Consider the following 23367-nt stretch of genomic DNA (forward strand, 5'->3'; position numbering starts at 1 on the left):
TCATTTTTTGCTAGCCGTCGATCATTCAGATCGAAGAGGAATATTTTTCGTCCTTTCCTTTTTTTGTATACTAAATATATACAGTAATACCTGAAGTTTTGCAAGACTTTCCGGCTGTTAGTGAGAATATGAGAAAAAATTGCTTTGCCCAGATTGGCTGACGATTCAATGTGAAGACACAGGATTCACTGCGGATTGGGTGCAATAATAAAATGGTGGGAATGCTGGCAAAAGCTAAGGTAGACAAATCGTGCAAAATCTGAGGTATTTACTGAACTTACATCTAACTCCTGTATGTTTTTCTTCCTTTTTAATCAAACGCTTGTATCTTTGCCATATTTTACCGTGCAACTAGTCCACAGTGATTCCTGCCTTAACATTGAACCGTCAGCCAATCAGAAGAGAGTAATATTTCTATCTCGATCTTCGACTACTTAGCAAGCTGCGGCCCAGAGTGGTGCAGGAATTGGAGCTACAGAGCTAAAAAACATCAGAGATGAGTACAAAATGACAAACGAGTCTACATACATACTCATCTCTTGTCTGCATTTGCCTGCAACTGTAACCATAGACCTAAGGATATCCACTTCAGTTTGTGGACTAGTCGGGGGAAAGTATAGACGCGAGGGACGCCTCTATGTTGCAGGCAAATGGTCGCAGCAAGTCGTACTGCTCAGAACTTGCTCAGAACCATCAGGCGCACGAAAATAGCCGAAATGCATGTTGCAATGTGGTTTCCTGACCGCGAATCTCAGCCCCCTCTTGACCGGAGGCTCTGTCTATACATTCTTAAGTCTATGAAGTGAATGTAGCAGAAACGAAACTCCTGATAGCAGCCCTGTTCACTGCAGTGATACCTAAGTTTCTGCAAGACTCTCCGGCCGCAGCACGCTCCATTAGTGAGAATAGGAGTAAAAATTGCTACGCTCTGATTGGCTAACACGATACAATGGTGGGAATACAAGTGCTTGTTTAGAGAGCAGAGAAACGCGCAAGAGTTGAAGTATCACTGTATGTACAGCAATATTTTAGTTACTTTTTGCAAGCATCCCCACCATTTTATTGCGCATCAAATCCACAGTGAATACTGCCTTAAGATTGAATCGTCAACCAATCAGAGCAAAGCGATTTCTATTTTTATTCTCGCGTGCTGCAGAGACATCTATTAAACGGAACGGAACAGGTTTCAGATTTAATGTACATATTGTATGCCACAGGTTAAAATAATGTTTGAAAATGACAATTAGTTATTATTATTATTGTTATTAAAGGAATTTATAAAAATAAGTTTCTACATTAAGTTATAAACAGTCCTATCAATCAATATAATTATGGATTCGTATGTGATACAGGTAATGTATTATAAAATTGCAGAGTGTAAAGTGAAAATATTAAATTTGGGGTTATGTTTATTATAGATCAGACGTATGTGGTCGAATCAAGACGGATATGCTTTAGCGGTAAATATATATTCTTGTTTGAATAAAAAATATTAAATTCACAGTGTAAAATTGAAGTAAATATTTCTCTTATAGAATTTATTATCTTTGAGACATAGTCATGTTTCAATTCCACAAATTGGATCTGAAATTGCAATGACAAAGGCAATGGAACATCTACCTGCTCCCTTAGATACTCTAGCACTTTATCATTTGAGGTAACTATATGCCTATTTCAATTATATGGAACAGTACTTTTGCTAGAGGTCTGAAAAATGAAAGCCAATGATTTATATCAAGAGAGATTTTTTATATCACTTGCGTGATGTGTTGTTTCCTATGCGTAAAACAAGTATTGAAGTACTATTAATGACACAGGTAGTATCAGCTATTGATGCTATAGTTGAGTCGAGTATAGTTCTAGCCAGAGAACCTATATTAAGTTAGATTATTAAATGTAGAAATGAATTTCTTTTTTTAATTTCGGGATGAAACAAAATTTTATGAAAAAGTAACTCGTATTATCTTTCTTCTTAATAACATGTTAATATGTTTTATGCCTACAGAACTATAACAGCAATGGTAAAAAATGATGCATTAACTATGTACAATTATCAAAGTTCTGCAGTACAATCTTTGACAAAAATACTGCAAATGCAAAAGGAAGAAAACTGGATGCTACCTGTTATGAACATGATGTGCCTAGAATTGAGATTATTAGCAGTATGTGCTGAAAATAGAAAAAATAATAAAAGCTCTAAACCAGGAGAAATCTTAGAAAAATGTGCGGATTGTCTAATGGGTTGTTTTAGAGTATGTGCTTGCGATAATAGGAGTTCAGAAGATGACACAAAAAGATGGGGAATGCTCGCACTAGTTAATCAATTACTAAAGATTTACTTTAGGATCAATAAATTACATCTATGTAAACCTTTAATACGAGCAATAGAGTCATCCCCATACAAAGCACACTTTGCATTAGCACAACAAATAACGTATAAGTTTTTTGTGGGACGTAAAGCAATGTTTGACAGTGACTATAAAGCAGGTAAGAATTAATTTAAATAAGTCTAATACATTTTGCTTGAGCTATGAAGGTATTTAGAAACAATTTCGATCTTTTACAGCTGATGAATACCTAACATATGCGTTCGAACATTGTCACAAAAAATCCTTGAAAAATAAAAGACTAATTTTAACGTATCTCGCACCTGTAAAGATGTTATTAGGTTACATGCCAAAACAGAGCTTGCTAGAAAAATACAATTTAATGGAATTTTGGGAATTAATGGAGTCTGTTAAAAAGGGAGACTTACGTAATCTTGAAAAAGTAATGGAGAAGCATGAGACTTTCTTCATAGGAGCTGGAATATATTTAATTGTGGAGAAATTAAAAATAATAGCTTATAGGAATTTATTTAAGAAAGTATATTTAGTACTAAATATACATCAGATTCCTATCCTGAATTTGCTTTCGGCTCTGCAGATGCATGGATTTAACGATGTGGATATGGATGAAACAGAGTGTATTGTAGCAAATTTAATATATGAAGGAAAAATTAAAGGATATATATCTCACCAACATAAAAAATTAGTTATATCTAAACAAAATCCTTTTCCAAAATTGTCAACAATACCATAATTATGATGTATTGGTTATATCCGCATTTTTTAAATAAATAAATGATTTAAATACAAACAAAATTGTGCTTTTTATATTAAAAAAATGTATTGAAATATATTTACATATTTACATTTTCTAACATGAAATATCCAGGTTTTCAATTATTTATAACTTGATCATTTTGTATTACTTTGAAATTTAATAAGAAATCATCAGTTGCCACTATATTGTTTTTTTTAACTTTGGGATATACATAAATTTTATGTATATAAAAATATCAGTGAATGCACCATCGATATTGTGAATTTTAATACATATAACCAAAATCACTTTTATTCGTTTCGTCGACATTATTATATACAATTTCTACAAACATTATAGATATTTCAAAATTTTTGAATGCAGTAATAGTAATTATTGAAGAATCATTTCAGGTGATATGGAGAAACGTATGTATGTACAGCTCTTCAACACTTGAACAATCATTTAACGATCAAATTGTGTAGAAATTCGACATTTTAGATGTCATCATGACATTGCCACATAACCAAATAAGTTAACGATTTAGATAAGTAATTTTTTTTAGATGTACGTTCAATTGTACCATACGTATCACGTCTTCATGTTCACGTCTATTGACGTCTATCTAGTAGGTACGTACGTATACATATATGTACATAGTTTGTATTATGTGCATACATATATGTGTATCAGGGATGAGAAGGAGGTGGAACGTAAGAGGTAAGAGTGCTAGACGACAATCGAGCGCGACAAGCGTGGACAAGCGGGAAGCGGCTGTATCAGACTGTATGTTTCGTACCGTTGATTAGTAATATTTTTTCCGTTGTGATTATACATTCGAATTGTACGACGAATAAAGTGTAATTGTGGTGTCCGAGTGGTGTATAAGACAATAAAAATTCATTTACAAAATGCTAAGTAAAATTGTTATTAACATGATGTACAACTATCGATTCACAGTGTGATTGGTTAAACCAGTGTTCAATGCAAGTATGGCCGCCCTGCCATCACCCACGCAGGTATATCGTAATTTTTAGAATTTCACGTATTATGATATAACATTCGATCTGTCGTGTATGTTATTAAAAATATCAGTTGAACAATTTATTTGTTAACTACGTAAAAGTAACATTGTTACACCATACGTATTCTTACCATTTGCACAATCATAAAATCGACTACTACGATTTCTTTGACAGCATAAGCAATTTTTCGTTTCGTTTTTGATAAATACAACATTTTTTCTTCTAGATAGATCTACATCACGATCATTATAAACAGTATGTTGTAAAAAGTTATAGCCTCATGATAAACGCTTATCTACAGATTTACGAATGTCAGTTACGATAAGCCTCACATTTCCGGCAGTTAAAATTGATAACTGCTAATATCCCTTAACGTGTTGTAGTTTGTAATTCACAAGACGGTAGGAGGAGATATAATAAAATTATTTTTACAGGTGGCTGGAAGCCATACTGCTATATATGAAGCCTATTACAATCAGGTATATTTATATTATTTTGACAATGTATGACAATAAATCTAAATTGCATTAAGTTATACAGTCGAGCCATTTTTCTTTGTTTCTCACCATTTTGCTGAAAATACAAATGAAAATATGAACTAATTTTAAGTGAAATTATTTGATACGTGTTTGATAAGTTATTTTATTTTTGTGATGTTAATTCAGAAGATGTCTGATGTAGGTAAAAAATATTGACTTATATAAGTCAAGACAAAACTATGTCTCTTACCCAAAAGGGCTATAGACAACTATTTTCTTTCGATGTTATTATATGATATCATTATAGCTTTTAAAAATCTAATTTGGTTTCTTTCAAACCTTCGATGGAGTTTATATGAATTGATTTTTGTTGTTGAACATCTCACATTAAAAAATTAGACTTCTTATCGATAAAACAAAACTTATGCAACAGAAAGATATAAACTTTTCCTTTAACTCCTCGATGTTCATGCCCGTATGTATCATAAACATATTAAATTAACAAACAACAGTTTCAAACCATACGAACTTTATTAATTTTGAAACTATGTTTCATTTTCTATGCATTGACAAGAGCTTCTTCTCTCTTCGCAATCATGTTAAAACAAATTCGTTATTTATTTATATTTTTGCAGTGACAGATTCAAAGTACAATGGTGCGACTGTATATTTTAAGAATATAAAGTAAAATATTCATGACATCCTACATTATTCTCAGGTTGATCCAAATGGATATGGACGAATTGGTGCAATGGAAGCTGCAAGATTTCTTAAAAAATCCCAGCTGAGTGACGATGTACTGAGCCAAATATGGGATATGGCAGATCCACAATCACGTGGTTCATTAGATAAATCTGGTCTTTTCGTTGCTCTTAAATTATGTGCATTGGCACAAACAGGTAGAGATGTTAATATGTCAAATTTAAATATGGAATTACCTCCTCCGAAAATGGTAAGCCGTCTCACAGAATAACATAATAAATAAATTTCCTCTTAATCGATTGCTATTATATATTTTTAGGGCGACATTCCCATAATTTCTCAAAAGAAAGTAGTTAATAGTTTACCAGTAATAACACCTATTAGCAATGAAGATTGGTCTATTAAACCAGCAGAGAGAGCAAAATACGATCAACTTTTTAATAGCTTAAGACCTAAAAATGGATATATATCTGGAAATAATGTTAAAGGTGTTCTTATGGATAGTAAACTTCCCTTAGATACACTTGGGAAGATTTGGGAACTTGCAGATATGGATGAAGATGGTATGCTGGATAGGCATGAGTTTATTGTGGTAAGCTTTCGATTGAATATGCAGAAAATATTTAACCGAATTACTTAATTTTGTTACGTATTGCTTACATAGGCTATGCATTTGGTATACAAAGCATTAGAAAAATACGCAATACCAAGTGTGCTTCCACCAGAATTGATGCCACCTGGTAAAAGAAAGGACGTTTCTGTACCAGTGTCAAAATCTCCTGTACCAGTAGGAATGACAACGGTTCCTCCACCTATTCCACCTCTACCTACTGTATCAGCTGTGAAAAATATGGCTGGCATAGATATGGCAAAAGTATATTGAGCATCATAAAAAGCATTGGGCATTAATAGACTATAATATTTAATTTGATTGATTGATTAATGTTTATGATTAAAACGAATTAATTGGTAAAAATCGCAATTAATTTAAACGATTAGTAATGTTGGTTATCAATTACTAATTACAAATATCGTCAATCGCTCACTAAAGCAATTAATACATAATAATAAGTATATAAATACATACATAGTATATGATAAGTACATAATTCAACAGCTATCTTAATTCTTGATAATCATCGATGATTTTTATAGATAGTAATGCGACTCTAATCCTGAACTTTTTTCCTATCGTATATAGTTTTTTGAGAACATTTTTGAAATCTAACTATACCATGCGAACAGGATAGATCGACCTCTTCCGAAAACCGAGAATAAAAGCTGCAAAGTGAATTTTATTTTTAATTAACAAAGTAAAATAGTTCTCTTTGAACATGTTTAAATGCGTATAATATTAAAAATATATGCTGATATATTTGGAAGAATCTATAAAATCATTTAACACGAGTGTTAAAAGTTTGCCTTTTTCTTTTTATTTAAAATTTGTTAAACTTTGCCCATGAGATATAAAAGTTGCTATGCTTTTGAAAATATTTTATTTAATGTAAAAATATGTGATTCAGACTAGTGTACAATGGATAGTTTCCGCTGAAGAACAAATAGCGGCTGGGAAATTGTTTTTGCAAGCTGATTTAGATATGGATGGATATGTCTCAGGTTTAGAAATCAAAGATGTCTTCCTTCAAAGTGGACTTCCACAGACTGATTTGGCTGGTATATGGTTTGTATATTTCAATTATTTTATTTGTTAACCATTTGTAAGTCGAAAGTAAAACATATTTCATGTTTTAGGAGTCTCTGTGACATATGTCAAAATGGAAAATTAAATAAAGAACAATTTGCTCTTGCTATATGGCTCATCAAGCAAAAACTTAAAGGCATTGATCCGCCGGCATCCTTGACTCCTGATATGATACCACCTTCTATGCGAAAATCATCGGATACTATTATGGTAAGTAATTTCTTATTTCTTATTAAAATATCATGAATTTTGTTTGTATGTATCATTTTATTTCAAACGTACAGTATTCAGTATAATTAACGAATAGTAAAACGTTTGCGATGTTCAAACGCTCTCCAAAACACTATTAGGAATACAGTAACTATTAAAATTCCACCAAGTATCATCACACTATAATTTACTTGCAATTCTGTTTCTCCTGTTACTTGTAATTTTATTATACCAGCAATTTCATTCTTTTGCCAACAACTATAAATGAAAATATTCGATATACAAAAATTGTTATTTAGTTCAATTTTACAGAAATGCATATGTACCTGTAAATATTTGTATCTTCGAATTTTAATGAGTTCACGATTATATGCGTTTGGGCATTGATATGAATTCTTCCCTCCGATTGTTTTTCGATAACAGATGGATGTAATAATTCATTATTCACTTTCCAAGTAATCGGTACATCTGTGTTTAAATTTCTAAACATATTTTTAGCAAAAATATGCGATCTTGAACTAAAATTTGTTTATTTATTAACTTACCCTGGGCATATGAGTATTGCTTTCGTCTCATATTTTTTGAAAATCACTGTGCGTATAACTGGTGGTGATGGAATAGGCATTCCTTGAACTACAGAATAGATACCAGCACTATTGTTGGCACTTTCAAGAACATTTCCATGTTTATCGCGCACCTCAAATATCTCGTTTTTTGAACATTTTACCTTAACAGAAAATATATTAAAGTGCGTAAAATTTGTAATATATTTTTAAATATTAAATGTATATGTATACCCCGTTCATGAAAAGATGGCACGGATTTGAGATATGGGGGAACTCGCTCTTAAATATAATCCAATGTATAGTAGACAGATGGGATATCAGGTGCGGGGATTAGATCCCTACAAGTTTTTCTGTGCCATCTTTTTGTACACATATTTGCAAAATTTTTAAATACCTTACAATACTTAATCATTAATTCTGTTTTTCTATTTTTGACATCTGGCATGTCTCGAATCTCATTTGGTACATATTCACTTTTACATGGTAATTGATTCCTAAATACGTGTAAAGCCATCTTAATCTTACTTATAACATTTTCACTTAAATTCGTTGTTTGATCTGCACTTTCTGAACTAGGCTGATCGATTGTTTCAGTTTGTTCGTCTATATCTTAATATATCATTAAAAATTATTTCGTAAGATCTCATATCTTATCTTGATCTCTATCTCTCAGAAACTGTACCTCGTCTTTTAATATTTTCACGCGAAGAAATAAAACAATATCCATAACGATTTTTTCTTCCAACTATATCACACGTAGAACATTGAGTCCATGTAGTCCACGTTGTAGAAATAAGTAAATCATATTTTGATAACATTTTTTCTGGTACCGCATGAGGTTTATGTGGTGCAGTGTCAGGATGTACTATATTTATTTCTTCGGAGTCATGCTCGATTGAAAGATAATAAACTGTTGATAATGTATCTCCCAGCTTACACCAATATCGACCAGCTTGATCAGGCTATACAATTTTATATTATTATCATAAATATATTAATTTTTTTTGTTCTGTTCATTTATGTTTATTTATGTATCATAAATATACATATATAAATACAACAAATTTATACGTATATTTATACTTTGATATTGTATATTATTAATTTTTTGTCATCTGATGAAATTATAATGTTGTCTGATTCTTCTATAAGTTTGTTAGTTTCATTACTGGGCATTACAGAATTATTGCTGTCAAAATACCACTCAAAATTATCGTTCATATATGTTTCCATTGGTGAAATACATATTGGACATTTCAATCTGTAATTACATGAATTAATAATTACAGAGTTATTTCATTCAAACAAGCGTACGTTTAGCGTACATGACTGTTGTTCCCTCAAGAGCTATAAGTGCAATTGGGTACATCATTCTCTCTGTTGTGATTTCATTGTATGTTCTTTTCAAACATTCATAATATTCTTCCCACAACTGTTTGTGCATTATCCTGAGAGTACCATTTGCTCTTGGATATTCAAATTCATTTGTATCGATCAATAACTCAGTCCCTTTGCATAAATGTAATTTTATAAAGTCACAAGTGTTTAATACTACTAAATATAATGTTTATTATTTTTATTTACCTTTTTGTTTGTCAAATATTTCAATCACTTTTTTACGTAGTTGGTCATATTTTCCCCTAAAATTGATTCCCACTACAATTTGGGATGCAATATAATATAAAACGTAAAAAGATATGATAAATCCTACATGCATGTTGCACATAAATCAATGTGTATTTGTAGCATGTGATTTTAATAACATGAAGTTTGTAATACAATAACATGTTGTTTAATATCTTTATTGTTTTGAAAATACGAGCACATTACTCGCGCGCGCGCGCGCGAAAGTAATAGATCAAACAATCATGTCAGCAAATCGTGAATGTTATTTACACAAAAAATCAAATGTACGTCTTTTGTGTACAAAGGAAAACAACAATTTTGATAATCAGCAGTTTGTGAAAGTTACGCCTCTCAATATTAGTTATGTATCTCGTATAGATGTTTTGGAAAAGGAAAAAATGAATAATATTATGTATATTAAAGAGTTTCGAAAAGAAGCAAAAAAGGCAAGATTAAAATCTTTGTATGGCACAGATGATTTTGGAAGAATTAAGCCTAAAACTCGACGTCAACATATAAAAGAATTTATAGTGAATACATTAAACGATAGTAGATTTATGGCTATAGATTAACATGCCATCTGAAATATGAAAGAAGACTAATTAACTAATAATATTAATAATATTTCTACTATCATTCTCATAAAAATTAATGTGTAGAAGTTATCGATACAAAAAGAATTGTAAATTCTTCGTAATAAATATTTGATACTACTTTCGTCTCGTATTGTGGTATACATTTCGCTTTTATTTTCGTCTTCAGTAGTATGTACATACTCTTTGTATGTGAATCATTACATCGAAGCATTCTGCTGCTGCACTTCTATTTCAACATTTCTAAGCATTTTCTTTATAATTGTCACACATACATTTACAGTGAGGAACAAAATTGAATAAGAGAAACCATTTCTTCATTAAATTATTATTTATTTGTTAGGACAGTAAGAAAAAGCTTCAGCAGCTCATAATTCTACATTTGTTGAAGCTTAAGAAATGATTAATATTAATTAATTTTGTTAAATTTTGAGAAGCAGTTATAATACTTTATTTTTAACTTTATTATTTAAAAAAACGTATATTCTTCTTTTCTTAATTCACCAATATTTTCAACAGGAATTTTTATGGAATGTTTATTACAAGAATGTTTATTGATTCTCAGTTCTTAATTATTTTTTATCTTTCTATTTGCTGTGTATAAACCAGCGACGCTATCAATAGCTTCAGCCTTAATCGACAAAAAAATGTTTTTGCAAAAACCTTTCTTCAATTTTTTTTAATGCCTTTTTAGATATTCCAGTGTTAAGTTAAAAAGAACACGTATATCATAATATTGGGCAGAGATAGTATCTATTACAATTGTCAATGTGTATTTTCATTGTATTTATTATTATTTACTTTTTGTTTAGGAGAACAACAATATATCTGGTTATTCAAATCCAGAATTAGATATGATAAGTAAAGACATAGCAGAGCTTGTGCGAGAGAGACAATGTATGGAGCAAGATATCGCACAAAAAGAAGCTGACATCAAGATTAAAAACGGTGAAATCAAGAACCTGCAGAGTGAATTAGATACGCTTGCTTCAACATTAAAACAACTGGAAAATCAGAAGGGCGAAGCACAAAAAAGGTTGAATGACTTGAAAGCTCAGGTAAATGATACTGCAATTAGATACTGTAGATTTAGTAGTCTGCTTGCTTATTTGAGTAGCTTTGCTTTCATGTGAAATTAAAAACCAATGTGTTTATAAAATGTATATGCAATGCTTTCATTTAGGTACATGTAAATGTATACTAAGGTATATGACTTCAAAAGTTTTATATGTCATTGTTACTTGTGATTTGCAGAGAGTATTAATACACTATAATATTACATTGCGCTATGCTTACTGCCTCTTGATAAATGTTTTATAAAATAATTAATGAATGAAAATAGGTGCAAAAAAATATAAACAAAAATTTTTTTATTTCTTATGTAGCACTACAAAAGATTAATTATGTATTTATTTACTTACAAATTGTTTTCAACATTTATATACTCATTTCCTAAGCATAATTTAAGCAGATGCCTCTTTTTTGTAGTAAAATATAATTATAATATAAATTACACATCTATAAAATGTACAGGAACTATAAAATAAATTGAAAAGAACTATTTACTATGTTGTTTCCTTCATTATATGCTATCAGATTTCAAATATGGAGGAATCAGAAATTATTATTATGTTTCCTTGTGTCTTTATTTTTTTTTCTCTTGTCTATTTTATTTCAATTGTCTTTCTACCGTTCTTAAGAATACATTTTTTATTTATTTATGAGCTCTGCACTGGATATGTTCTATATATTGTTAATAATTACTTTATACTCACATCTGCAAAAATTGATTTTGAACTTTAATATTTTTAAATTAAGTGTGCATGTAATAATTTTAAAAACTTCTCTGTTAATCTTTATAATTTTACCTTGAAGGTAATGTAAATTACCACATTGTATAATATGTCATACATATTAGAAAGAAAAATTGTATGTATATCATCTAAATATTGTATAGAATGACTTATTTAACTAACTTTGCTCATCAAACAAATGTAAGGAAAAGTGCATAGATTGAAAGTTTCATGATTTCGTAGAAGACATGTGTCGTAATAATAATTATTTGATCATTAATTGCATCGAATATTTCTAAATTTTGAAATTGTGTAATTTTTATTCGTACACTTTTTCTAAAATAGTCGAATTGGGTTTAATTGCCTTGTACATCTATTTATGACTTTATTCCTCGTTATTTATTTTAGTAAAACTTTGAATATATCGAACACTCTTAATGTATTTTTTAATTTATTTTCTTTGCGTTTAGTTTGTTCATTATCATTTAGTTTTATTATGTTTAACTTGTAGAAAACAGAAGTAGATAAAGATTTGAGTGAGGTCGAGCTGAAGATTCGTGAGGAACTAAAAAAGGTACATCGAGAGTTTCTAATTTTATTGACAGCAGGTATGATAAGAGATATTCAAATTTTATTTTTTATTTTTCATATAATAAGTATTACTTTTGCTCAAAATTGATTATACGTTTATTATTATACATGGGAAGGCATAAAAAAAGGTAACAAGTTAAGATTTAAATATCTACAACAATGATGTGTACATACATGTGTAAATTATGACCTAAAAAAGAATGGTTGAATACATATGTTATTTTATGAAAAGCTTCATGTGTTTCGAGTACACTTGCATAGATAATGCTAGTGCTTTGTGGCAATGCATGGTAAAATACTGTAGTATAGATTATTATCAGAAAAACGAAATCTGCTTGCAAATTTTCACCTAAGGCTCTAATCTAGTACAAATTAATTTTATAAAAGTTTATTCACGTATAATTTTATATTATATTTTTATGAAATATCAATCGATGCAACAAAATTAGATTGGAGTCTTAAATTATACAAAAATGCATTACATTAGTTTTTCTACTTCTTATAAGTACAATTACATACTAAATCTGAAGATGCAATTGTAACATGATCATTTGGTGCTAACAGTATGTGGTTAATATACATATAAATTTAAATGGAAATTATTTCTCAAGATATCTTTATACAACATTTTTCTGCTTAAGTAATTTGTAGTAAACAATGTATGGTATTTTACTAAAACAGGTTGACAAGCTACGTCAACAAGCAGAAGAGCAGGAATCTGTATTACATGCTCAAGAAGAAGAACTTAATTCTAAACGGCAAGAATTAGAAGGTTTACGCCAAGAGGAACAGCAGTTGGAACAGCAACAAAACAAAAGCAGGGACCAATTAAACGAATTGACAAAAAATTTGCAGGATACTCAGTTACAAATTTGTCAAGCAAAGGCAAAAATCACTCATTTGCAAGAACAGCAACGTCAAATGAGTGATGCAATTGCACTTTATGATTCGGCACTTGCGGCAGGAGACGGCACTCTTGTACCTGATACTAGTCTGCAATTCAATCCTGAAATCGAAGATCTAGAGTGAGTTCTTGAAACATAATTTATGCAAGCGTACGAAACTTCTACTTTTACGGTCAAATACATGCAGGTACGAAACTACCGCAAGCAACGCAGATGGAGTGAAAGAAAAAAGAGCAGATTCTTTCTCGAATGCGAATGGAACAGCAACGATGGATGGATTTGACCAAGACCCCTTTGCATCGAGTAAAGCTCAAGAAGCATTTAATGCGTCAACACCAGATCCATTTGGAAGTACATTCCCATCACAACCTGCTTCGGTATGTTTTTAACTTAACTACAGCTTGTTATCAATTTATTAGGATACAAGATTTTTTAGATCTAACATATCGAAAATTTGTTTTTGTCTGTTCAACAGTTCGACCCATTTAGTGCGTTTGATAATAGTAATACGAAGCAGGATCCTTTCGATCCATTTGGAAATGGAAGACGAACCGATGGAAAACCTACAGTTACTACAGCAGTAAGTTCTAAAATCGTTTTAATATTAAAATTTTGATGTGATAATAGAGGTAATAGTGTTAATTAATTATTATTATTGATTTTCCTATAGGCAACAAAAGATCCTTTCGGAGATGATCCATTTGCAAATCTTCATGCTCCTACTCGCCCGGAAAGCCCTAGTCCTGCCCTTCCTCCTAAGAAAGCAAAGCAACCACCACCTCGACCAGCGCCTCCACGACCTTCTCAAGGACCTACAGGTCCTTTGAGAGCGGCACCTGCACCGCCGACACCGTCTCCAACACCAGATCCTTTTGCAAATTCTAATTCTGATCCATTTTCCTCTCAACAAGGTATTATGGATAATAATAACGGTGGTTTCACTACATCTACTGGATTCGCTGATTTTGCTAATTTCGATTCCAAGGTATGTACCCTAGTCAATTTCCAAATGACATGTGAAAGTCAAATAAAATATGCTTTTATTTTATTAGTCGGTAGAATTACTATTCATTTAGCATGTAATTGTTTATTAGCCCACAACTGACTTGTTTCCTTATTTTTAAGTGTTCCCACATATCGACCTGGCCATATCCCATCTTTCCCCCTCTTCATCAGTCTTTAGTATGTTATATTAAATATATTAGCGACGTATATTTCAAACATAGCTAGTCTTAATAAATATGAAAATATATTGGCATGACTTTGATTATTATATTCCGTTTATGCGCGAAATTACGTTAAAATTTGACACATGAATTGTTGTTCTATGTCATTCCAATATATTGCAGTGTTAGTTTGTAAAATACATTTTACGATAAAGATTAATTTTATTGTTTGTTTTAAATTTAGGTAGAAGCTGCACAATTTTCAGTTTATTCATTGACCTGGCTTCTGGAGCATGCTGACTACAAATTAATTTTTTTCTCTTTGTTTCAGTATTATAATTTCATTTTGTGATAATGCATGACATATTTTCGTCTTATTTCGTTTTTCGCACGTTAAAGAAAATGTTCGAATTCTAGGATAACAAAGAATATGATATAAAAAAATTAACTTGATCTTGAAATTTCGGTCACCACTAAAACCGCGCGAAATCTATTACAATCTCGTAATCTGTCCCTTTTGTAAGAACATCTTTTTCATAACTTGCAATGCAATCCGTGGCTTCCAATGAGAGGCGAGCGCGCGAGCTCTCATTAATAGTAAACTTATCCATTATCCAGAGGATATTTTATCCTCTCTATTATCTTTATACATGTACAATTTATGTCTCCAATAGCGTTGTAAGTGCAAGTCTCCGTCTTTCCCAGTTAAAGTTTCACCGAACCATATCGTCTGTCTTTCTGAATTTTCTATTCCCATTTAATTGCATCCATTTCTCATCGTACGAAAGCCAGTGAAAATCTAAATTAGAGAACAGTTGAGATTCTTTCCTTGTGACAGGATATACACTCTGCGAATGAACTCGAACATTTTGAATGATTTTCGAACACACTTTTTAGCATTTCGACAGCAGTTAGCTATGGTCCAGCAGCCTGACGATAACCAGCGATTCTCGCGCTATTCTTTGTACCTTTTCAGTAAACGAAAATTGACCACTGAAAAAAAACCTGCTTCAGCCGGAACCAACGCTAAATCGAACGGCACCGCCCAGACCAACGAGCAGAGCACATACAACGGTATATCCAAAGCTGCCGGATTTCACAGAGGATCCCTTCAGAGATTATCGGTACGAAGACCTCTTTAATATAGCAGATCCCTTTGCCGACGACACCGAGGACTTCAATGCGAACAAAAGTAACGAAACGGGCAAGACAGATCCATTCAGTTGCGGAACATCGTCCGTTATTCCTCGCAAGAATTCGTTCACGAAAGGCTTCGAGACCGACTTCTCGAACACGTTCCCTCTAACGAAGAACAAAATCGAGAAAGACAATGCCAAGTTCGAGGCCGACTTCGTGAAAGCTTTCTCCGAGGATAATAGGAACATCGAGGCCGTTGAAACGGATGCGTTCTCCAACGCTAAGACGAAGACGATCGATCTGGACGAAGCGTTTTCAACGAAAAGTGACAAGTCGAAGAAACAAGGACAGGACTCGACGACGCATAACAGCAAGGCGAAGCCCGGCGTGAACGACAAGAAAATGAAAGCGTACATCGAGAAAGTTTGGAACGGTAACGGCACGCCGCTGGCCCTAAGCGAGGAAGAACAGGTTTTCCTGGCGGCCCAGCAGAGCTTGAAGACCGAAGAGGAGCGACGCAAGCGTAAGCAACAAGAAGAATTGGAACTGGCGTACGCGCTTGAATTGAGCAAACAAGAAAAGTCTGGGAAGTCGTAAAAATAGCTTTCGGTCGGTAGAATATTTTCCGTTTCGATTTCGTTTCTCCAGTTGACTAGTATATTTTTCGGGCACAACGACTTTGCGAATCTTGATACAAGAAACAGGACTGAAGGGTATATATATATATGAGATACACTCACACTTCGTACGATTGTTAAATAACTATCGAGATTTCACGGTCTGCACTAATTAAGGCTATGAAAAGAATGTCTGCGTCGTAAACTGCAAACTACATATAATGCTTACTTTTAATACTATTCAGCATATCATAATTGCTGTGAAAAAAAAACAGAACAGAAAATATTTAGACGAAGTATAGCGAGATATACGAATATCCCAAGAAAATCATAGAAGCGCGCGCGCATACTATACATATATATATAATAATACCATACGAGATCGACAAATCATTTTCATTGTGTAATGTGATCAGTTTTTGAATGTGGCCTTTTACGTTATTGTACTTTTTTTTCTTTCTTCTTTCTTTTTTTTTTGTTATTACTATACATTGAAGACAGTTAATCTAACGATCAGAATGTTAAAAAGATGTTGAGATATATTATTTGACTACAAAACAAGTAAACATTTCTATGAAACTATGTAAGCCTGTTTCGGCGCTCTAGTTTACCGACGGAGGAGTCGATGAATTTTTGTAAAAAAGGGGGAAGAAGGTAAAAAATATATATATTCATTATTGCCTTGCAATGTCGAATTCTAAAGTAACGACAAATTACATACTCGCAGCTCGTTGTACACTATCGCTGAACGTAAATTAGCAATGTATAAAGGCAAACAAATATAACGGCAGATTTATGGGATCGACAATAAAACGTTGCGTAACGTACTCCGTGAGTTTTAAGCGAGGGGAATAGTAAATAAAAACAGTACATCCGTGATATAATGCAGAACGGACTTTACAGCGTCGTTATCGCAAAACGTACAGTATAACTATATACATCTGTACATTCGCAACTACATATGTACCGGCGAAGCAACGTTTCTATTTGTTGTACAATCTGCACCATAACTAATGCCCCTGTGTACAACATTGTCCGAACTTGATACGTCTTCACTCAGTATTCGTTATTAATCATGAAGATTGAAAAAGAAAAAAAAGAAAGATATTCGACTACATGAATGTTAACAAGTAGAATTATATATTAAGACGTATAATAATATAAAGTTTATTAAAAAGTCATTGTCAGGTATGATAATATGCTCTTGAACACATTATTATGGAGTATTTAACGAAACATTTCGATTGTACATGACGAGTCGCAAGAAATCAAACCAATGTACAAGCAATTAAGTTTGAGGATCAACGAACCATGTCTTCTGAAACAGCAAAAGTCCACCGACCGATATTTTGAGAAAATGTATCTTTTTTGTTTATCTGCTTGATTTTATTATCGGTTTTGTTTTTTGTTAATTTTGTTTCGTTAACATTATACGTGTATTTGTTAGGATTACAATTGTAAGTATTACAAATATTAAAAAGGTGGAGTTATGCTGTTTTGAACTTCGTGGTCTCAATTTTTACAAACAATATAATGGTAACAAAGAGATCGTGATGCCGCAAGAACACCGTGAAACAAATTCAATGATATGTAACACCATGACTGGTTCTCACCACTTCGACACTCAGTATTTACATCGTCAGATAAGACAAATAAATATCTCGTTGCTGGTACAGCAGCGAATCTAAACATTTCCTGCTGAGAGATGAGTAACGGCTACGCGTACAATTGCAAACAGCACGTGAAGAAGAGGCGTGGAAGACTTTAGTCTTGTTGAAAACAACAAACGAATTGGATTACCTTGTTAATTGAATGATTTTTTATGTTTTCACAATCTGTAATCAAAACAGATTTTTCAATATTCAAGTAATGAAGTTTAGTTTTCACAAAGAATGTTGTGGATAACACTAATACTAAAAAATTAAATAAATGTTCAAATAAATTTGATCAGTGAGTGTTTCTTGTGTATGCAGTTATAAAAGTGAGTTACTAACTTTATTAAATAATGTCACCTTCAAAATCATTCAGCTCTTGTTTGAAACATTATTGAATATAATAAGCTATTTTTTTTCTTTTTTTTGGATAAAACTTGTATATTACTTTTACTCATAGTCAATGGTATTATATGTCATGCAACACCGGATAAAACATAAAGTTGGAGATACGGGAAGTCAGTTACAAAAACAATTGGGATCTCGTCGGATGCAAGGCATATTAACATAATTAAGCAATAGCATAATTCTTATACTTGGTAGTGTTTTCTAATTTGACGAAGATTATTAGTACATTTTTATTATATTAATATTATTATTATTAATATTAATAATATATAATAATATATATATATAATAATAGTATTAATAATATTATTATTAATATAATTATATTAAACTATATTAATTAGTGTTCATTATTAGTACACTCCGGATTTTATGGAGCGCGACGGGATCCTTAATTAGCTTACCTCGACATAGTAAAATATTCTAAAAGTTTCATGTGACTTTTGTTTTCTTTGAAGTTTTCTTTCTTGAGACTCGAAGCTGTACAAGTTTCCAATTGCAAGGCAGAATATTCGCGTTTCCTTGAAGTTAACAATAGGAAAAGAATGAACGAACATTTTGTTTCTTCTTATTGGAATTTGCATTCAGACGAAAGTAAGGGGGGGGGGGGAATGGGAGGTAAAAAAGATGCGAGTAATAAATAATGTTTATCCATGTGTTTGCCGTTGAATGAAGCGTTCAGCCTTCGATCTTAGTACGTCCCAAAGAATAACGTGTTCAATTAAATCGTAGCTCGTGTTTGTCCTGAGATTATCTTGCGTCACGTGCGTCATGCTCGGAAGTCAAACACACAAAGGGCCGCGTATATACCTTTACGTTCGTACAGATATATCTTGTAACTACACTGAAAACGTATTACACATGGTGTATATATATATATATTACTATCCGCATTCTTTGGTCGTGATTATTGTAATTGTGTTATTACTTTTATGCCGTTAAGTGACATTATTGTATTAATATTATAATTGGCAATGGTAGTCTCTACGGAAGCACACACACACATACACAGACACGCTGTCATTATTTACCAGTGAAGGAGAAGAGCGAGTGTACTGTAATATCATGCTGTATTTTCTTCTTGCGAATACGGTGTAGTGATGCGTTTTTTATTGCCGCTATTGTGTTCGAGAGAGAGAGAGAGAGAGAGAGAGAGGTGGTGTGTGTATTATGTGCGTATATACAGACAGATGCATGCTACGCTAATGGCGCGATTACACATGAACACATGGGCGAGCGTCGACAAATGTGTGCCAGAGAACGATCCATCGGCGAACTGATATTATTATTATTGTCATCTGTAATTCGAATAACGCGAACAGTTTTCTCTTTCTTTCATCCAAAGGGTTGAAATTAGTTTGTTTAAGTCATCCATGATATTGTGACTCCACCTGTTGTTGTCTGTAAACTAACTTCATGGTACATTTTTCTGTTTCTGGAGGACACGAAATTCAATGAAATTTCAAAGGATATCATACTCCCTAACACCGTGACAACGGAGAATTTGAAATTATTAGGCGATCTCATAAGTATTACTTTCAAGATTAATTTTAACCCTGGATAATATGTACGTATACTTTTTTGTAATTTATTTAAAGCCCGGGGAGTCTAGCGAACCCTAATTTTTCCTGTTAACGAGAATGTATACCTTGAGAATAAAGCTTAGAAATATTGTCCCCGATTGTTGATATCTGTGAATATGTTGAGATGAAATACAACATAAAAATATGATAGCAAGATGTACCGTACCACTTTTTTTCATTCTTTTTAATGTCGGACCGAAACGTTTTTTCATACGATATCCATTTTTCTACGGAGTCACGGAAGCCGCAGCTTCGGTTTCCGAAAGCGAAACGACGTACGGTGAATTCTCCCTAGTAGTCCGTGTTACGGGTACGCTGGGAATTTGCCTGTGCTGTTCCCGGAAGACAACTCGCACAACGACATACATTTTTTCATTGAAATATTTAAAAACTGATTTTCTTTAACATATTTTGCTGATAGCTTTCTGATTGAAATGTGACCAAACGTGATATAGTTTGGACAAATATTTCTATCGGTTCCGCTGCTATTCAAAAGTATGTGGACAACATGCAATTTTTAAATGATAAAAATGCTTGAATTATTTACATTCCTTAAAATTTAAGAATTATATATAATTGAAGGTCGAAAGTGTTATGATGTTCAATGTCCTGAAGCGTGCCGACAGTTTAACAAGATTTACTGTCGAAAAGTAATTAGAGCAAATTAGGCATAATGTTTTGTTACAATAATTTGTATTTTGTTATCGGTGAGATGTTTGAATCGTTAGCAGAGAATGTTCACTAATGATATAAAAATGAAATGCATAAATTCTTCTAGCCGATTAAGGAGATCAAAAGTGACCTTGAACCGAATTAAACGGCTGATGTGTTATTCGGAAGAGCATAAAAACAATAAAATGATAAAAAGCCCTGATCTAGCCGCTCGGCTAACGGCGTGCCGTTTTGGTATTAGCATAATTACAGTAAATTCTCCCCAATTGTCCTTTCGGCTTGTAAACAGAAACAATTTGGGAGAACGATTGCCAACAACTATAAAAACGAGGCGCAAGGCTCGAATGGTCGTATCTCCACCTATTATTATTATTTATATAATTATTATATATATATATAATATATTATTATTAGTATTAATTATATAATTAATATAAATATAAATTAATTATTAATAAATATAATATTAATATAATATATAATAATATATATAATATATATTATATTATTTATATATATATATTATTATATATACATCAGCCGTTTAAGAGTCGTAACACATTCACGTGTCAGGCTCGGGTTCTGTTTACAGTGTGCTAGACTGACAGTGTTCACATCGGCCATGCAAGACAGATGACCTTAGAACCGAAGCGTCTTAATCCGAGATTCAGCGTCGCCTTTGTACTTTTACGAGCATAGAAAGGGACAGCAAATTCTTTTAGTTTTCCTTAATGGGACTTTTGCCAACGAACTTTTCCTGATTAAAATAAGACCGAACACGGTATATTTTTTGTAAGATTATATTGATTTTTTATGAAGAATATAAATATACTTTTTATATTAATATTAACTTACATATTTTAGGAATTTTTATTTTTGTAGTCTATATATACTCCCTCCGTATTTGAAATGATTGTCTGATTTATAAATTTACAACAACAAAATAACATGCGCCGTTTAATCATATAAAATAAAAGTTAAATAAATACATTATTATACAACGGTATAGCTGTATCATGCTTAGTAAATTATGCTTAGACCATGGAATTAATGATAGAGCAAGTGTAAAACATTATTCTTTAAAACGGGACAATCATTATGATACAAATAATTCATTCAAATAGAACGATAATTTCGACACGGAGGGGGTAATAAACAATTAATATTGATTAGACTTGTGAATACTGATTCGGTTGATTGTACCATTTAAAATGTATCTTTTAGATGAATAACCGAGTATACATCATAAAGTAATAAACAATATAAAAAATTTTGTATTGCGCATTCCTTCGCATTGTGTGAACACTAATGTAAATTAAATGGAAGAATGTTTCGGCCTTGGAGCACGATCCGAGCCTAGCACGTAAATGTGTCACGACCCTAAATCTTCCGAAGGGCACTTTTTGGTTCATTTATGCAAACCGACACCGATCCGATTTTTCGCATCACCGCTCACTTAGAGAGACCCAAGAGCGATGTCGGCCTCTTCATCTGAATATACCGGGTGTCCCAGAAATGTTTCTCAAACCGGAAATAGTGGGTTCCTCAGGTTGTTTGAAGTAACTTTTTCCTTAGCGAAAATGCAATCCGCGGCTTCGTTTACGAGTTATTAACGAAAAACACTGACCGATAAGAGGCGAGCACGGCCAATGCTGTGTCGCGCTGACCGTCTGACGCAGAGGCCGTGGTCGCACGGGCGGGGCGTCGGCCGTACGCGGTCTCTCATTGGTCAGCGTTTTTCGTGGATAACTCGTAAACGAAGCCTCGGAGAACATTTTCGTAAAGGAAAAAGTTGCTTCAAATGACCTCAGGAATCTCTTATTTCCCGGAAACAGAAGATTAACTCATTTGAAATACGGCGTCACATTGTGTTTAACGGTTGTGAATGGAAATATACATATACATATAGATGTTTTGTATTGTGTTCGCACCGTAGACATGTAGAAACAATATTATTTGTGAGACAGCGTGAAAGTTCGTAAAGAAAATCGAAGTATAGAATGTGACATAAGTAGTTACTGTGTTTAGATAACGTTAGAGATTACGATTGCGAGATGATTATGCTGTCATATATATGTATGTAGATTGACATTTGCATATACATACAGTAAGTAGAAGACGTTATATGTATAAATTTTCAATAGCGAGCGTGTGACGGATGAGGCAATATAACATTAAGCTCTTTATTTATATCGGCGATGAAGAAACTGACCTAAATTACATATCTTTTGCCTTCAGACATTTATAGCTTTAAATATCGAGAATGATCTACAACAGTTTAACACATCAATTTATAGTTATTTTGATAAATGGTTCCATGTTACTGTGTTAAATAAATGTTACATTCTTCTTAGAGAGACTATATCTACAGTTTCTTTTTTTTTCATTCATCTAATTACGGAAAACCTTCCTGCAGCATCGTGAAAATTAACGCAATCAGTATCTGAAATATTTTCATTCAAAATTATCATAATTCTCACCGAAGTCAACGTTAAAAATACAAAGTATTGTACTCGAATTTTCAAAACATTTTTCTTCTTTCAATTTTATGTTTTTTCACATAATAATTATATGTATAATAATTTTTATAATATAATAATATTATAATATATAATAATATAATATAATAATTTGTATAATATAATAGTATTATAATATATTATAATATAATATAATAATTTTTCACATAATTTTTATGTCTTTTCACAAATTTTCAGAATCTTAAACAGAGAAATATACAGCGTCGAAACAAGATACAACCCTCTATGGTATAATCTGGATTGCAAAATATAATCAGCTCTTCAGAAAGTAGCGGAGAAACTTCTTAGACGTTGCAAATACTCTTTTAGTTTCAAG

At 32.2% G+C, this 23367-nt stretch overlaps 3 protein-coding genes across 5 annotated transcripts; 2 read left to right on the plus strand and 1 right to left on the minus strand.

Moving 5' to 3' along the window:
• The first annotated feature begins 601 nt into the window (after positions 1-601).
• On the plus strand, positions 602-3143 carry PCID2 (PCI domain-containing protein 2). The gene is made up of 5 exons (XM_076524442.1): positions 602-1352; positions 1419-1460; positions 1536-1657; positions 2006-2487; positions 2567-3143. The coding sequence occupies exons 1-5, from the start codon at positions 1332-1334 to the stop codon at positions 3079-3081; spliced, it is 1182 nt and encodes a 393-aa protein (XP_076380557.1). The 5' UTR covers positions 602-1331; the 3' UTR covers positions 3082-3143.
• A 665-nt stretch (positions 3144-3808) lies between these two features.
• Eps-15 (Epidermal growth factor receptor pathway substrate 15) lies at positions 3809-22873 on the plus strand. 3 transcript variants are annotated; one of them, XM_033477438.2, is made up of 14 exons: positions 3809-4103; positions 4544-4588; positions 5307-5540; positions 5610-5882; positions 5955-6164; positions 6814-6971; positions 7043-7202; positions 10800-11045; positions 12292-12354; positions 13053-13396; positions 13464-13653; positions 13752-13856; positions 13947-14261; positions 15457-22873. In XM_033477438.2, the coding sequence occupies exons 1-14, from the start codon at positions 4077-4079 to the stop codon at positions 16174-16176; spliced, it is 3090 nt and encodes a 1029-aa protein (XP_033333329.1). In that variant the 5' UTR covers positions 3809-4076; the 3' UTR covers positions 16177-22873. The 3 variants fall into 3 exon arrangements, with proteins under 3 accessions (XP_033333329.1, XP_033333331.1, XP_033333330.1); XM_033477440.2 differs by having other exon boundaries at positions 15419-15582; XM_033477439.2 differs by lacking the exon at positions 12292-12354 and having other exon boundaries at positions 3810-4103.
• Positions 7240-10201, minus strand: LOC117224474 (Ig-like V-type domain-containing protein FAM187A). The gene is made up of 8 exons (XM_076524554.1): positions 10171-10201; positions 9094-9277; positions 8852-9029; positions 8433-8730; positions 8163-8377; positions 7748-7929; positions 7529-7684; positions 7240-7460 (listed from the first exon to the last, which is right to left on the minus strand). The coding sequence occupies exons 1-8, from the start codon at positions 10199-10201 to the stop codon at positions 7289-7291; spliced, it is 1416 nt and encodes a 471-aa protein (XP_076380669.1). The 3' UTR covers positions 7240-7288.
• Positions 22874-23367: the final 494 nt, after the last annotated feature.

The sequence above is a fragment of the Megalopta genalis genome, chromosome 9, assembly GCF_051020955.1.
Source record: "Megalopta genalis isolate 19385.01 chromosome 9, iyMegGena1_principal, whole genome shotgun sequence".
Classification (NCBI taxonomy): Eukaryota; Metazoa; Arthropoda; class Insecta; order Hymenoptera; family Halictidae; genus Megalopta; species Megalopta genalis.

What these genes read in the sequence shown, in the direction of transcription:
- PCID2 (XM_076524442.1), top strand. Translation starts at nt 1,332, where the DNA reads ATGGATTCGTATGTGATACAG. An exon ending in AAGACGGATATGCTTTAGCG is followed by an intron (nt 1,461 to 1,535) that starts GTAAATATATAT and finishes TTTCTCTTATAG; the next exon opens with AATTTATTATCTTTGAGACA. An exon ending in TGACAGTGACTATAAAGCAG is followed by an intron (nt 2,488 to 2,566) that starts GTAAGAATTAAT and finishes GATCTTTTACAG; the next exon opens with CTGATGAATACCTAACATAT.
- Eps-15 (XM_033477438.2), top strand. Translation starts at nt 4,077, where the DNA reads ATGGCCGCCCTGCCATCACCCACGCAG. An exon ending in ACTGATTTGGCTGGTATATG is followed by an intron (nt 6,972 to 7,042) that starts GTTTGTATATTT and finishes TTCATGTTTTAG; the next exon opens with GAGTCTCTGTGACATATGTC. An exon ending in TTGCTAATTTCGATTCCAAG is followed by an intron (nt 14,262 to 15,456) that starts GTATGTACCCTA and finishes AACCTGCTTCAG; the next exon opens with CCGGAACCAACGCTAAATCG.
- LOC117224474 (XM_076524554.1), bottom strand. Translation starts at nt 10,201, where the DNA reads ATGCTTCGATGTAATGATTCACATACAAAGA. An exon ending in TAATGATTCACATACAAAGA is followed by an intron (nt 9,278 to 10,170) that starts GTATGTACATAC and finishes ATTTATGCAAAG; the next exon opens with GGACTGAGTTATTGATCGAT. An exon ending in TAATGATTAAGTATTGTAAG is followed by an intron (nt 7,930 to 8,162) that starts GTATTTAAAAAT and finishes TTTTCTGTTAAG; the next exon opens with GTAAAATGTTCAAAAAACGA.